Here is a 17,543-nt window from a genome sequence, read left to right on the forward strand (position 1 = left end):
ATATATTATCACACGTACACATATATGTATGTATGTATGTACATATGTATGTGGTATCAGAAACTGTCCAGGAAATTCTCGCAATATAATACAAAAGGCGTGTACGGATGTAGGAATATAAAAAGGACGATAAGAGTACCGCTTGGTAACACACTAACTATGCAATTTCGTATGCTGGACACGCCTTGACCGCAAACAATGCACTTAACTGCACTAAAATGCAAATTAAGTGCATTTCTGAGAAAACCCGCTCTCACCTAAAGCTATATAAGCTCACTATCGACCGACGTACAAAGTTCGTTAAAGCGCGTTGTTATTTATTACGCGCTTACGTTACATCAATACATATGTATGTACATACATAGTTCAATTACAATTTTCATCGCTGACATTTTTTAAAATGAGAATTAAGCAAATGGGTTGAAAATTACTGGCAAGACCACACTCATTTTGAACACCCACTCTCGTGGAATGGACCGCAACGGTTGCTAATTGAGTCGCTTCAAATGTCAAGGTCTGGGAAAATGTAATAACGGTATGGGGCGATGATGCATATTTAACCACCCCCAATGAAAATTTCAGCATTCAATGGTCGTACTGATGATTCAATTTCGCGAGTATTGGATATTAACGAACGAATTTTCTTAAATAGAATCTGTAGATGTTTCTCCGAAGTTCGACATTGTTTGAGTTTCGATGCAAATACCGCAAGACGTGTCGCAATTTTTTTTATTTTGACTGTTGTATGAAAATTTTCTTCACGGTGATTTATTGCTCGCTGTAATGATATCAATCCTAATCGAAAAAGTTTCCGTACAACAATGACTGAGTATATGGTGAACTTTCGCTAGGAAAACATAAAGCTCTTTGTGCAGCCGGCCGTAGAAAATTGCGCCTTTTGTACAAGCCGAGAAAATTGATGACGCGGTTGGGAAATTGAAAAATGCGCTCAAAAAGGCGTAAAATATATATGTACATTATCCTTATTAGAATTGTTTCGTCTCGGCTAAACGTCTTGACTCAAATAGATTTCTTATAAAATAATATACAAAATGTGTATACGAAGGCTCTTAATTTCAGGGGCTACCAAATTTCCACTATGCTTACTTTCAGGTCCTAAATTTAGAATTCTGAATAAACATTACAATTTGTAATACAATAGCTTTTATACATTAAATGTAAATTAAATTAAGATAATAACAATATTAAATATTATATAAATGTAAGATGAATTCCGTGAAGTGCTTATTATATATATGATATTCTTTGTTATTATATTAAATTTAGAATCATTGGAGTTTTTTTTAATACTGAATCTATAGATAACCACAGCGTAGCCATTGTTCTTCAGTAGAGAGGTGGAGAGTACAAATCCCGCCCGAAATCAAGTACATAATTATTCGTTTCATATACATATGTATGTTCATGGCAAGATATGGATGGTTATCAAATCTAGATCGACCGTCTCCTGTTAGCGTTTTCTATTTTATCTAACTTAATTGTTTTGAAGAATCCAACAAAATCATCCCCCATCAATTTTCATGAAATTAGTCGCAAAATTCCGAATTTGTTGATTTTTAAATATGTATATTGTAGAATATGTTTAGTATTTTCGTACAATTTCGGCCATTAGGTATCGCTTTAAGGCAACAAGATTATGTCACCTATGATTGAAATGAAATATGTATATGTAAGAAATAAAATAAATATGAATATGAATATATTCCAATTTACAATATAAAATTTATTACTACAATTTCAAACACACAAAACACAAATCAAAACAAATGATTAAATAAACGTTTCCATATTATCTAAATATTATATCTATATATTTAGTTAATATAGTATATCTTTAAGAAAACAATAACTCGCGTACAAAAGTGAGACTAATCAGGAGGATCTGGATTACAAAAATGCTAAACTAATTTCCTTTAATATACATATAGAATCGTTAGCCCTCTTTATTTGGAAGTCTCAATTAAGATGGTTCGGGCATATTCAAAGAATAATTTCATTGGTTGTGCTAATGGTGTATGATAGATCAGAAATAATAAATGTGTAATGGTGAAAAAATATACAGATCTGTTGATATTATTAATAATCTAATTAACAAAAACTAAAGTAAAATTCTATATAATTTTTTTTATTCAGAGATGTGAATTCAGGCGAATGGGTTTTGGAAAATAATAGTCATTTTTGTTCACGTTGTAATATTATATATTCAATGTGAAATATGAGACGTCGATCGTTTCGCAAGTGATTTTTCAGACCGTTCTAAGTAAAATTGTGTCTCACATTTCAAACTAACGATGCAGCGCATGATGAAAAATACAATGCGTTGTCTTTTTTTTTCGATCGTACAAATATATTATTTATTTACGTGTTGTATATTTATGGAGTTGCCGAATGAGTTATGGTGGAAAGTTGCTTTACATTTATCAACGGCTACCCGAAGACCGAAAGTCAAGCCGTAATCCCACAGCTCCGGAATACGAAGCAATAAGTTGTGCCCATTTATTCGATATGAGAGCAAGGGAGAAAAATAAAATTTATGTGACAGACGCGATTTTTTTTTCGTTTTCCTGAAGAGAATTTTTTTTGTCAAAAAGAAAATTCGCAAAATGTCAACGAATTTTTGAGAAGAATTGGAGTCGTTTTGGAAACCGCCGCATATTAGAATCGACCGTGCGTTATGAAACGCATTTGTATAATATCATATTACATCCTAAGTTATTCCGACGATGATAGAAGACGTCGTTTTGCATACATAGCTATTCTATATATAAAATGAAAGGCTTACTATTAATTGCAAATAAATTAAAAAAAAAAATCAACTACAAAACTGATATAAAAATTTTAGCAATAAATAAATCATAAATATTTTAATCAAATCAAAACTCAGATCGGCCAACCTTTAAGTGAATTTTCCAATTATAATATTTCTGGTTTTTCGAATTTAAATCTCTAATTTTCTTTTGAGAGCCATTCCTACTCTTCTTCCGAAATCTTAATTCAAGGGATCTTCACCCAGTCTTTTCCTTTTTTAGTGCAGGCAACATTTTTTTTCAGCTAGGTTCTTTTAATCAATAGAACAAACCCAGTACTAATTTAAGCATTTAAATATATCTTTTGATACTATTACTTTTTTTAAGAACTATTTACATCGAGTATTCAACATTTGATGATATTTAAATTAGGTCCCAACTTCGAGAGCTGTCACTAAAGCTTGTCATGTATTTATTCTGGTTAGTTTAGCTTGATAAGTACATGCTGGAATATCGTAAATAAATTTGTATTTGTATTTATGTACATAGTAATTGTTGAATTAGCCATAACTATAAATATTAGTGTTAGGGCATTACATTATTGAAAGACTTAAATTTCGGTCATATTATTTTTACTATTGTAGCGTTGCATAGGGAGACGCCCCGTGGACCGGTGACGTCATGGTGACGCCGACCAATGGTGGAGTCGGGCGTTGTGGCCAATGGCTACACCCGACTCCTTGACCAATGACTGTACTTGTTGACGTGTCATAAACGTGTATGCGCTGAGCGCTCTATGATATAAGAACGGTACGCTCTCGATCGGTGGCATTCGGATCCTGACCTCCACCGGACGAGCAGCAATAAAGAACTGGAACCTGCCTGCGTGTTTTCTTGTACCTCGACCTGACTCCACTTACCTTTGAATACTCTTCACTGGTGTCAGAAGTGGGATCTACATGGTTGAGACAAGGAGCCACAAAGGTGCGGATTCGGGGTCTTCATCGCTGCCGGAAGAAATGGAGCCGAATCGAGAACAAAGCCCTGGGGAGCTGAGCAACGGAGGACGGAGACGGGAGGAGCAGAGGAGCCGGGTGTCGAGGAGCCGGGTGCCAAGGACACCGGAGCCGAGCTACAAGGAGCTAAGCCAGGGAATGGCGAGCTGCCAAGAGCAGGTCCAGTCCCTGCAAAACACCTTCGCCACGTTTTTGCAGTCCTGGGAGAAGTCTGCGACACCAACGCAGCCGAAAGCCGACGTACATCCAGAACCACCGAGGAGATCAGAGGTATGTTACGAGGACAGGCGGACCACACAGCGAGACACGTACGGGGTGCGGCAACATTCCCACCGGTACGACTACACCACGTTCGACGGTACTGAACGGTGGAAGGACTTCCTCAACCACTTCGAGTTTGCTGCACGGCTGAACAAGGAGACGACGAACCTGGAGGACCGACTGTGCTGCCAACTCCGAGGTGCGGCCGCCATTTTCGCCAGTCAGCTGCCATCGACGCTGAGCTACGATGACTTGACGGAAGAGCTGGCCCAACGCTTCAGACGACAGGGCACACCGATTGCATGCCATGCGGCAGCGGAACAGAGAAGATGGAGTGCGGAAGAACCAGCCGCGGACCACGTAGACGCGATACGAGCCCTCTGCGAAGACATGCTGGAGGGCGTCCACACGAACGCCGAAGCAGTCGAACGCATGACCGTGTGCATAGCGGCGAACTCCTTCACGTACCCCAGTCTACGGGCCAAACTTGGCGCGCTCCGGATCACCCCGACTACAGCGGACGTGATAACCAGAGCCGACGCAACACGACAAGCCGTCATCTTCGAAGCGAAGGAACAACGGTCGGCACAACCAACGTCGAGAACGGTACGTCCCGACGCGGGAGCGTTCAGACCATCTCGACCGGCCGTGCGACCCCCACGATGGGTGTCATCGGACCAGACAGCGCGACCAGCCACTACCACTCCAACGTGTTGGAACTGCGGACAAACGGGACACATTAGCCGGTTGTGCCGCAAGAAGAGGGTCCGGAAGCTGGAGCCAACGAACGACGAGGATGAAGACGACGAGGAGGAGGCGGCTTCGGGAAACGAGCAGTGATCGGCCTGTTACGGGTCAGACCGATCACCGGTGCACGCAAAACACCCGGAGTGAACAAACTGGACGGCAGCGGCACGGCCGGCTCGTTTGTCGTGAAAGGAGAGATCGGAGGCGTGCCGTGTCGAATGGTGGGGGACACCGGGGCGTGCATCACGGTGATCAACCCGGAACTGTTCGCGAAGATCTCTCCTAAAGATTACACCGTCGTGAAGGGCCATTACAGCAGAGCGCGGCAAGCGGCGGGCCAAACCATCAAGATCCACCGATGGATACGGGTGACCCTTAATCTGCAGGGCGAAAAGTTTCCGTGGAACGTAGCGGTGGCGGATATCCAGGATCCCATATTGTTGGGACTGGACGCACTGAGACATGTCCGAGCTACGTTCGAGTTGGGCGGAGAGGAGAAGTGTATCATCAGGGGCGTGCAACGCGAGAAAGGCAAGAAAAATGCTCCTGCTGTCAAGAGCATCCGCGGGGAAGTACCCCACCCGAAGATCACGGCGTTACTCGAGAGGGCCGATATTATGCCAGAAGAGAAACGGCGCCTCGAGACCATGATTCGGGAAAATCGGAAAGCGTTCGCCCGGGACGAGAAGGACCAAGGAAGGACCACCAAGGCGGTCCACACCATCGACGTGGGAGACGCGAAGCCGATGAAACAGCCGCCGAGAAGGATACCGCTAGCACGGAAAGAGGAAGTACGCGCTATGATCGACGACTTACTGAAGCAGGGCGCGATAGAACCGGGGCACGGGCCGTGGGCGTCACCGGTAGTTCCGGTCGCCAAAAAGGACGGGTCGCTAAGGATGTGCGTGGACTACCGGAAACTGAACACCGTCACCAAAATAGATTCACACCCCATCCCGAGGATCGACGACACTTTCGACCAGTTGAACGGAGCGAGCTATTTCAGCACACTGGATCTGCAGAGCGGATTCTGGCAGGTACCGGTCGCCCCGGAAGACCGCGAGAAGACAGCGTTCGTAACAGAGTTCGGTCTGTTTCAGTTCAAAGTGATGCCATTCGGGTTGTGTAACGCGCCAGCGACGTTCGTACGGTTAATGACAAAAGTGGTCGGTGACATAAGCAATGTCCTCGTGTATCTAGACGACATTATCGTGCACAGCAAAACTTACGACGAACACTTGGTGCATTTAAACAATGTGTTCGAACGGATACAGGCAGCCGGCCTTAAATTGAATGCAGACAAGTGTCGATTGTGCTGCCGCGAGGTCGAATTTCTGGGACACCGAGTGTCAGCCGAAGGAATTTCGACAGATCCGAAGAAAGTCCAAACCGTGCGGGACTGGACGACTCCGAAAACACAAACCCAAATGCGCAGCTTCCTGGGACTGGCCACGTACTACCGAAAATTTGTGCACAATTTCGCCGAGATCGCGAAACCACTCCATCAGCTAACGGAAAAAGGGCGCGAGTTCAAGTGGACACCGACGTGCGAACAAGCGTTCGAAAAGTTGAAAGAAGCGCTGACTACCACGCCAATTATGTCGTATCCCCAGCCGGGAGAGCGATATGTGTTGGACACCGACGCCAGTCAACATAGCATCGGTGCAGTTTTGTCTCAAGTTCAAGGGGGGGTGGAGAAAGTGATCGGGTATTTCAGCCGGACAATGAACAAACCCGAACAAAACTATTGCGTGACCCGAAAAGAACTATTGGCGGCAATTAAAGCCATTCAACACTTCCACCACTACCTATCGGGCTCGAAGTTCACGTTACGAACCGACCACTCAGCGTTAACGTGGCTGAAGAACTTCAAAAGACCGGAGGGCCAGTTGGCGAGGTGGCTGGAAATTCTGGGCCAGTACAACGTGACCATCATTCATCGACCGGGGATAAAGCACGGGAACGCGGACGCACTATCGCGAAGGCCGTGTACGGAAGAGTGTCCCAAATGCTCACGCGCAGAGACAACCGATCAAGAAAACGACTCGGCCCGAACGGAACCAGTAGAACCCGCAGAACCGGAAGCACGAGTAGCCCTCGTAGGGATCTTGCCCAACGAGATGACAAACTCGACGATCGACAAAATCGTCGAGTGGAAGAACGCCGGAACGAGACCACCGTGGGAAACAGTATCTGCTGAGGAGCAGGAACTGAAAATACTGTGGACCCAATGGGACGCATTGGAGGTGGAAGGCGGTAAGCTGTACCGGAGATGGGAGAACACCGCGGGAACACGTCACACAAAGCAGCTGGTGGTGCCGACTGAGAAGATACCCGAAATCATGTGGGAGATGCACAACGCGCCCACGGGGGGCCACTTCGGTATCAATAAAACGTACCGAAACGTGCGCCAAAAATATTACTGGCCGACGTGTCGAATCGACGTCACCCAGTGGTGCGAACGATGCGCACAGTGCGGGGCCCACAACGGACCACACCGAAGGAATCGCGGGGCACTTCAACCGTACCTTTCGGGGACGCCACTACAACGAATGGCAGTCGACATTCTGGGTCCACTCCCGGCCACCGAACGAGGAAACCGATACATACTGGTGGCCATGGACTACTTCACGAAGTGGCCGGAAGCGATTCCACTACCGAACCAGGAGGCAGAGACCGTAGCAGACGCCCTGGTAGAACAAGTGTTCACGCGGCTAGGCGTCCCGAACGAGCTGCACTCTGACCAGGGACGAAACTTCGAGTCGAAGTTGTTCCGTCAGGCACTGGACCGGCTGGGCGTACACAAAACGAGAACAACACCATACCGACCTCAGTCCGATGGAATGGTCGAGCGACTCAATCGAACCATGCGGGCGCACTTGACGAAGTTCGTCAACGACGAGCAGGACGACTGGGACACGCTGGTTCCGCACTTCCTCATGGCATATAGAGCGGCCCAACACGATGCGACAGGAGCATCACCAGCAGCCATGATGTACGGACGAGAACTGCGCATGCCGGCGGACCTACTATATGGGGGCCCTCCACCAGACAGCGAACCTCAAGATCCACACCGATATACCACGAAGTTGACCGAAGGCATGGCCAAGGTACATCGGTTCGCCAGAGCCCACCTCCGGATGCAGAATAGCCGTATGAAGACGCGATACGACGTCCGCAGAACCGAACCGGCGTACGAAACAGGTGACCGAGTATGGCTGTACAACCCTGCCAAGACTCCAGGGCTTTCACCAAAGCTGCAATCGTTGTGGGAAGGACCGTACACCATAGTGACTAAACTTAGTGACGTAGTATATAGGATACGCAGGGAATTCGACGGCTCAAACCGATTAATGGTGGTGCACCTGGATAGACTCGCAAGGTATAAGGCCGTCGAATATTGACTGTAATTGTATGTAGCTGTTTTGTAATTGTAAATTAATGTGTAAATTAATGTGTAAATTAATGTGTAAATTAAGGTGTAAATTGGTGGGTCGATCGGGACGATCTCTCTTAAGAGGGGGGTTGTGTAGCGTTGCATAGGGAGACGCCCCGTGGACCGGTGACGTCATGGTGACGCCGACCAATGGTGGAGTCGGGCGTTGTGGCCAATGGCTACACCCGACTCCTTGACCAATGACTGTACTTGTTGACGTGTCATAAACGTGTATGCGCTGAGCGCTCTATGATATAAGAACGGTACGCTCTCGATCGGTGGCATTCGGATCCTGACCTCCACCGGACGAGCAGCAATAAAGAACTGGAACCTGCCTGCGTGTTTTCTTGTACCTCGACCTGACTCCACTTACCTTTGAATACTCTTCACTATTATTTACATATGAAATATATATATATATATATATATATATATATATATATATATATATATATATATATATTTTTTTTTTTTTTTTTTTTTTTTGAATGTATTAAAATTTATTCCTTGTTCTAAAAAGCGGTCTAACGTTATCGCAATTTTTTAATATTGTATTATTATTAGGCACGCGACATCAATTAAAAAAGTGAGGAAAACTTTTCTTCGATCATACAAAATAATCTTTTATTTTTTATTTTTTATTTGGCATTCGAAGAGCACAAAGGACCATTGTGAATGGTGGAAACGTAAATTTGGCGCTTTATTCGCGTGCTCGAGGTCATGGCTCACCTGGAAAGTCCATTTGAAGCTCGAATTTGAGTGCAAACTGTGACAGGGCTGGCCGGCGTGTTCGACACGACAAATATGCATTTATCATTGCGTGGTATGTCGAAATAAACTCAAATTAAACAAAAAAAAATGTTAAGCACTCGTCAAAAAGGCCGAAATATGTCAAAATATTTTTGTTAATTTTTTTTTCCTTTGAAAGTGTAGCGTAGCGCGTGTGTGATTGTAACGCATTATTTAAATTCAAATTTTCCTCTTTTTTTCGATTAAGAAATTTATTTATATTTAGGTCACGGTTTCACTACAGCTGCGATTAATCATAGTAATTGTACTATAAAATTTCTTGTATCAAAAATCGTATGAAATGAATAGCACGTGCTGAAATGTATTCATTAACTTCAGAACAAAGAAAACGTAATCGCTTCGGGGTTGATTATTGAATATTTCATCTTTCAAGTTAAGAAAAGAGCTTTCAAGCAGCTTTGAAGTTCGCCGAAACACTTAATTTCTCGATTGCACGTAAATAAAGGATCCCTCGTGCCGATCCGTTCACTCCAGTCGCGAAACAAAAGCCGCTAAATACTAAAAACGGCCTCGGGGGCCTTTCAGGCCTGAACGATTTTTCAGAGATCCTTGCGAATTAACAAAACGACCCAGCCGCGAATGACCTTTCAGACGTCAAGTCGTTTTTATCGCGAATTCCTGAAGAGCTTCCCCACTCTTTACGGGATACTTGGCCTATGTTTTCGCCACTAATGGAGTGTATTTTGCCCGAGAGCTGAAATAAAAAAAGATAACAGCTGTGCATATATACACACAAACAATATTATATACATTTATATACAAAGGAAACAAAAAAGCCTCCGCATCTCAACTTCAATTCGTGACCCATATCCGTCGTCAAATTATAACCCGCTATACGTAGTGAGGTAAACAAGAAGCACAATTTTGCATTACGAAATTGGCCCAATGCAGCTAGCAGGTCGCTCTTTCTCTTCTCGTACATACATTTGCATATATGTATGTCAGTAAGTATGTATGTAGATCGGAGTACGTCCAGAATTAATGTTGAAATTTCCTTCGGGAAAATTGAAATTTATCGTGTGAGAAATGCTGCAACGAAAACACATTTACTAGTTTGATATATTGCTCGGCTTAAAATCTAATCTATAATAAGCGTGGGTCATACATATATAATGCAGTTGTGATCTCCCACTTCCGTTCGAACGATGTTTGGACGAAAATCTTGTTAAGTATTAATTTAATATGTTTAGGGTATAATAATAGGCTTTCGATTCTGTCGTTATTTATTATATATGTGTATGTATGTAGGCATTCTGATTACTCGAGGAATTTTAATGATTGAAAAAAATTTGTACGTAATAATATTGCAATATAATATTGCAGCTTTAAATATGTTGGATTGTAGACCGACGCGACGACTCGCCATATTATATTTTGATTAGCATTTTTTTGGAATTAGCTATAGATTTCAATAGCGAAATATTAAGCGGCAACTTGCCACAATTACATTTTAATTTCAATGGTTAAAGAAACTCGCAAATGAGCATACCGACATGGAGATCGGATTCGGGGAGCTGGATGATCGATAAATATTTGAAGATCATTCGTTATTGAGCTCTAAACGAAATTTGGGATCGTGTCCATACCTGACTCGTGAATACAATCTTTAATGAACAATATAAAAAATAAACCTTTTTGAATTATTGCAAAAAGCAATCAAAAACGAAATTCTCCCTAAATAATTTTTCATTTTTCCGAGTGATTTCTTCTAATCGGGGCTGGTTCTTAGATGACCACAGCGAAGATAAGGCAATATAATGAAATATAAATCATTAAATTTTTTTATCATTCGAAAACTTTCGACCTAACAATAAAGTATTGATATTTTCAAACATCTGGCACAAACCTTCTCCTATTCTGAGTGATTTATTTTATTACCTAAGCAAAGATGCAAGTGCTAGAAAATTGTAAACAAATGTTGCAATCAAATACTACAAACCGCTTATAAAACATTCCAAGTAATTAATTTTCAAACATTTATCACTATAGGGCGTTAATTGTTCGTTTTGCTTTGTTAAATTTTATGACGAACCATTTTTTTTTTGCACTAGCTTTGTAAATAGACCCAAAACGCCCTGATTCCTGGAAAAAGCACGCTTCCTATCCGCCCTTTATTTATCACAAACCCGCCCATTCTTATGCACTGGTATAAAAAAAGACTTAAAAAGGTAAACTTTTTAAAAATATGCGTACAAATTTAATTTTTAATAATAAAAATGCATTATAAAAATTATCGGGAAATCTGCAAATAATAATTCTCGATTTGACATACAAGTATATTTATGTACATATACATGAATACAATACGTACCAAAATACCAGAAAATTGCAAAGTAAAATGTTGTGAATCTTTTTCATACTAAACAAACATGAAAAAAAGTAAAAAGTCTACTATTTTATATCCAAAATCAGTAAAATAAATCAGACGCATTTTGTTGATTTCCATATTTAAATCCCATAGTACTGTTGTTTTGATTTTCAATGCATTTGTAAGGAGTCATCTGGAATTTGTTAATATAGTTTGGATTTTTTTCTAAGTGAACATACATAATCTAGAACGACTAAATAAAACAATCCATTCCTACTGCAATTCAAGATTTATTTACAATGACCGTTTATGAACGTATGTACATATCTATTAATAAAGGTATCCTAAAAATTTGATCACTGTGATATCGTTCAAAACATGAAAGATCAATTTTTTTTGGAAAATGTACATGAATGTATTAAATATGTATTATATATGTATTTTGTATCGAGAATGAAATTCCATTGATGCCAGTTGCGTACTAAAATTTAAAATATTTTCAAAAAGCACGAATTCCTTTTACTAGGACAGGTATTTTTTATACATACTTCTACATAACGCACCGCTAGCAATTCTCTAAATGCATCAAGCAGATCATGTATATTTGAATACGGTTTTTAAATAAACATTTTAAAACCTGCATTGCAGATTTTGCGTTAAAAAAATATTTTAGATAAGTTATAAAAAATGTATACATACTCTTTCTATAGACGGCCAGTTCAATAAAACATCGCCGCGCTTGCCTTCAAATAATGGTAATAAATCGAATTACGTAATATACAGATTTATGTGTTTGTTGCGATAAACACATTTCGGGTGACAGTGTTTCATTGTTATTAATTGTGGATGATAAACACTGCCAAGTCGAAGCTCTCGTTTAGTAAACAACACAGAGCGTTCGCATTTGATGATTTGCTATGTGTTCGTTGTGTGCAAAAGCTCCACTAGACCAATTGCTCTAGGCTTGTATGCAACCGAAATTAGCACATGCAAATAATGCTGTGAGGAATCAACGCCATGGTATTAGCCCGTTCGCTCGACAACTATCCTACAGTTAGCGAGCTAATAATTATTTCTATATATTACTACTGTCGATACACTAAGCTGATCGCTAAAATTGAAACGAATATAATGTAAAGTTCCATTTCGCCAAATGGATATCGAACGGTTCAAATCCCAACCGAAATCGAATATTGATTAAATTTTTGAATTCTTATATAACTTATGTGTTATCTAGCTATTATTGTCATAAAATCATTTATCGTTTACCTCTGGATTTATCGTTTGTTAACAAACATTATATGTTATAATATTTTATTGTATTGTATTGTAATCGTTAAAACATGGCATTTTATTTTATTACATAAGTCGCTGAATTATGAGACATGGAAAAACTCGAAGTTAACTAGACATCTTTGAATTAAGTACACACATTTTTTTGTACATAAATCAAATAGTGATGATATAGTGGGTAGGATATGAGTTTTAGCCAATTTAGTGGAGGAACCATTTCAACAATGAAATTATAAAAATTGGCAAACTTTGATAGGAAACGATTGACTTGGAGTCACAAATATCCAAGTCTGACCAGCAGCATTACAGATAATAGACTCGGAATAAATTATATTTCAATCGAGGTCAACTCACGGGATCGAACCCAGCGACCACCGAGCCATGCTGCTGGCTTTTAATTTGAGTTTTTTGTGTTCAAATTAAAGGAAGCTTTCAAGGACTTTTATTTTCAAAATAATCACGGAAACATGATGATTTTCTAAACATAGTGCTTTCCCCATACAAATACCCATTGTAAGCGCGGCGCGTTTTGTATGGGGACTTTTAGCGAAACAGCGACTTTGAATTGTCGTTAATCAGTCAAAACTTATCATAATCATGAACTTCAATAAGTTATTATTGAGTGTGTTTTGTCTTAAAAATAGTAAAAAAATCAAAATTATTCTTGAAAAAGAGATATATGAAGAAAAAAAACGACTTTTTCAAAATTTTTATCGAGGTATATTGAGTGGTTGGTGGCAATGAGATTGCTTTAAAATGAATTATTATTTTTATTTAACGTTTCTTTGGTGCGACAAAAGTTTTCCACTAGGTCTACTGATGAAAATCCAAATTTCGCGTTTTCCGTTCCGACCTAATGTACATACATATGTATGTACATACATACGTATATGTGTATCATTACGTATAGACATACCTACTCATTCGCAAAAAATTCAACTTTAATTAATTTTCTTATTATTTTGTTTCAGTATCATTAACATCACTCGCAAAGCCTGATGAAGTGTTGGACTTCACATTGGAGTCGTTCATCAATGATGAAGAGCGTGGGGGATTTTCAACCCCCGTCAGCATGGAAAATCTGTGCGTGATCCATAAAGAGACCACCCCATCTATTCCATCGATGGACGTCGCGAAAATGTGGCGACAGCAGCAGAAATCTAAAGCAGCATCCGAAGTCGAAAAGAACGATTTGCCGATATGGGACAGGCTCAACTTCGACACGAACAATGACATATTAGAAGACTTTAAGTTAGAAAACGATAGTGATAAGCAAAGAGTACCTTACGATAAGATATACGACGTAACCGATGTAAAAATAGACGATAACAATAGTGCGGTGGTAAATAGGACAGTAGTGGAGGCGTCTTTAGATAGGTCGTACAATAGCGATAGGCGGAAGAGGAAAAAGCGAGCTGCTGGAGATGCAACGAATTTTCTGTACGCGAACGGTGATATTAATAATAGGCTGTCGGGGTTTTACGTAGATAGAAACAATGCAAATGGAAAGAAGGAGTCGGTTAGAGGTCACAAAGTATACGGGAAGTTGGTGGGAGGCCAGAAGAAAAGGGTGGACCTCAGATGGCAGCTGAACGATGCCAGACTGGGAGAATACAAGGAGAAAAATGTTACTTTCAGGTAAGCACGATCAACAACAATCTTACAATACAATAAGCTCTATATATGTATCTATGTATAGCAGATGAGTTCAAATAAGACAAATAAGTTAAGACAAATTGAATATATGTATAATATATACATACATACATATGTATACAATTTACTGTTGCAAAAAAATATTAAATGTACTATTTATTTGTTGAATTACAGTTGGAATTATTATTAAGTTATAAAATATAATAAGATCAAAAATACGCTCTTCTTCTATAAAGCTTTTTGAAAAAGGTTTAAAGCAGCAATATTAAAAACACTTGATAAAATGAAAATCTAATAATAAAGTGTATACATTTTTAAGGAATCTTGATTTATATTTTGCATTTGAAACTTAATTTCAAGTAGGTAAAAACTACAGCAGCAAAATAATAATAATACATAATTAATAAATGGTTTAGTAATTCGATTTATATTAATTTTTCAATTTATATATTTATTATGATAAAGTATGAGAAAATTCACGAAAACGAACACGTTAAAACAATGCTCCTCAACCTTCGAAATTAATTTAAAATACTTAATATCTACATAATACCGGGGTGTCTGGGAATGTTTTATTTTTTAACAAAAACTTAAATAACCTATGAAGCATTTTTCATTACCGACATATTTTTGTAGGCTTTTTTAACTTTGCTGAAACTAAAACAAGCATACAATAGGGGTATATATTACATTATGTATGCGCATACAATGTATGGACATAGATGTAATAGCACAGGATACTAAAATTTATTATTTATTTATTAATAGTTTTGGACCATTGTGGCATTACAGGACGAACCTAATGCGCCACAATGGCCTAAATTCTAAAATTCTAAATTCTAAAGTCGTTCTTAAAATATCGCGATAATGAAATTATATACGCTGGGCTGGATCCATTTCCATGACCGAAGTAAATTTATAGAGCTTCTGAAATGCGAAAACAAAGCGAATTAAAAGTAAGCTTTCACCGGCCCAGCTCGAAGTACTTAAATCTGGGTTAAATAAACGCCAGGAGCGTTTCGGGGGGTGTATGCATCTCGTCTTCAACCATACTTTTGTTACTTTCTGTCCCTCTCTTTTTCTCTTCATATGTATAATGGGTATATCCAAAGACAGGACAATGGACGGGAAATGCTTTTTCGTTTCAGAAGTGTGTCATATCTACTCTCTTTGTTTTTGTCTTTTGAAAAGCAAGCGTCACTGTTAGTGCCGAGGCACTACCGCTCTTTTGGACGTTCTGAAATTTTGTTAAAACGATTCATACTCTTGTCAAATAATGGACCACAGCATTGTCACAAGGCTTTGTCTCTGGCGTATTTTGATTTCATTTTGATTATTAAAATTTTCATAAATTCGGCCTGTGATCCGGTCTGTGGTCGTGAATCTTCATAACTTAAAAACATCTAAATGATTTTAATGCTACTTTCTATTATATGTACATGTACTACATATAGTATATAATAGAAAATCATCGCATGGTTTATCTATCGATTTATTTTTATTTATTTAATAAAAAATATAACAAATTAATAGGCTAAATTCTATATTAAATGAGTTGAATTATTTTTAAATTGTTTACATAAACAATGCGCATGCGCTGACGTATAATATTATTTTATTTTATTTTATTTGTTCTTTTGTTTTTATAATTTTCTTCACCGCCGCCATATTGGACAGTTTTTTGTTCGCATTTTTCGTGTTTTCAGAGATTAAATAAGAAGAGACGTTAACCCGGAGTGAGTAATATGTTTACATTATTAATTTAAAATGCACAAAAGTGTGCATTATGTAGTTTATACGTTAAAAGTGCGTGACGTAAGCAATTTCGATTTTCCAAAGTTAATATTGACAACTAGGCCACACATATAACAACGTATAATATCTTAGTCAAAAAGGCGTATGTAATCAAATACATTGTCATTATCATTTACAGCCATTCAACATCTAGTGCTTGATGAAAGCTTCTCCAACACGCTTCTATTCGTTTCTGTTTTGCGCAACTCTCATTCATCTCGCCCCACACATTTTTCTGATTTCGTCGTACCATCTTCCTTGCGGTTTTTATTTCACCGTTTTACATTCTCTCGGCTACCATTCCGGCACTTCCTTTGTACACCTTTCGTCCGTTCTTCCAACTGCGTGACCTGCCCATTGCCATGTAAATCTTTTCACTCTCTCTACTATATCCACTACCCTCGCCATACTTCTCACCCACATATAACCTTTTTATATCTCTTCCCATTATGCTTAGCATACAGCGTTCCATAATTATTTGGACTTTGTGTAACATTTTGGTGTTTAATGTCCAAACTTCGCATCCTTAAGTCATCACTAACAAAGCATATCGATTGAAGCTATTTTTATTCGGTCAAATCAAATATATTATACATATATGTATGTATGTGTTTATATGTATTTGCGAGGTGCAGATTCAAGTCCTGTCGGCAATCATTTGAACTTCGATTTTTTTATCGAGTGCTATCTCCTCATACAAATAATAGCGCTATTATACGTATACGTACATACATATATGAATGATTTTTTCAGGTATCATCGAGAAATGCTGATATTTCCAGTTGTACGTACCAATATGCATAAATTAAAGAAATATAAACTCCAATTGGTAGCGTATTGTGGGAAAGAAAAAGATTATGTGCTATAAATTTTGTATGGAATTCTTCATAGAATAAAACATATTTACATATATTAAATTTCAAACTTCATCACATAATGAATGTATGTAATTTACAATAAATATTTTCGAAGAAAACTTCATAGATGATAATTACATACATATAAAAAATATGAACTTAAATTTTTATTCAGAAGAATATGTTAATAATTAATATATAATCATTGTATGTACTTCGCATGGGTCAAATCATAATCTAGTATATTTTTTAAGAAATTTAATATATCATAGATACATATTTTCATTTAAATTTTTATCATTAAAACTGGTTTCTTATATGTATATGTATGTCAAAATCTGTTACATAGACTAAAAAGTTTTGAACTAAAGTAGACTGGTCAAATTGTTCAATTTATTACCACATGCATGCACTTCCAATTCACATGTGTACATCCATATGCATCATATAATAAATATTATTATTTATTGCAGTTGTCACATTTACATTCCTTTTAAAATCTTAGGGCATAATTTACAGAAAATACAATTTATCAGATGTCATGATTTGTCCCCACAAACAAGGGTTTATTCTCTATTTGCTTTTATCAGATGACAC

General features: G+C 38.9%; 2 protein-coding genes across 2 annotated transcripts in view; one reads left to right on the top strand and one right to left on the bottom strand.

The window, feature by feature from the left end:
- The window catches only part of LOC143914278 (organic cation transporter-like protein), a 474,519-nt gene that overhangs the window by 234,789 nt on the left and 222,187 nt on the right, over positions 1-17,543 (bottom strand). The gene's annotated exons all lie outside the window — the stretch shown is intronic.
- Positions 3,728-17,543, top strand: part of LOC143914705 (uncharacterized) — a 95,384-nt gene continuing 81,568 nt past the window's right edge. The window contains exons 1-3 of the mRNA XM_077435005.1: positions 3,728-4,810; positions 5,221-5,617; positions 13,611-14,277. Of these exons, the coding sequence (XP_077291131.1) occupies positions 3,728-4,810; positions 5,221-5,617; positions 13,611-14,277 (2,147 nt within the window). The remainder of the gene's footprint in view (positions 4,811-5,220; positions 5,618-13,610; positions 14,278-17,543) is intronic.

This window comes from Arctopsyche grandis, chromosome 7 (genome assembly GCF_051622035.1).
Source record: "Arctopsyche grandis isolate Sample6627 chromosome 7, ASM5162203v2, whole genome shotgun sequence".
Lineage (NCBI taxonomy): Eukaryota > Metazoa > Arthropoda > Insecta > Trichoptera > Hydropsychidae > Arctopsyche > Arctopsyche grandis.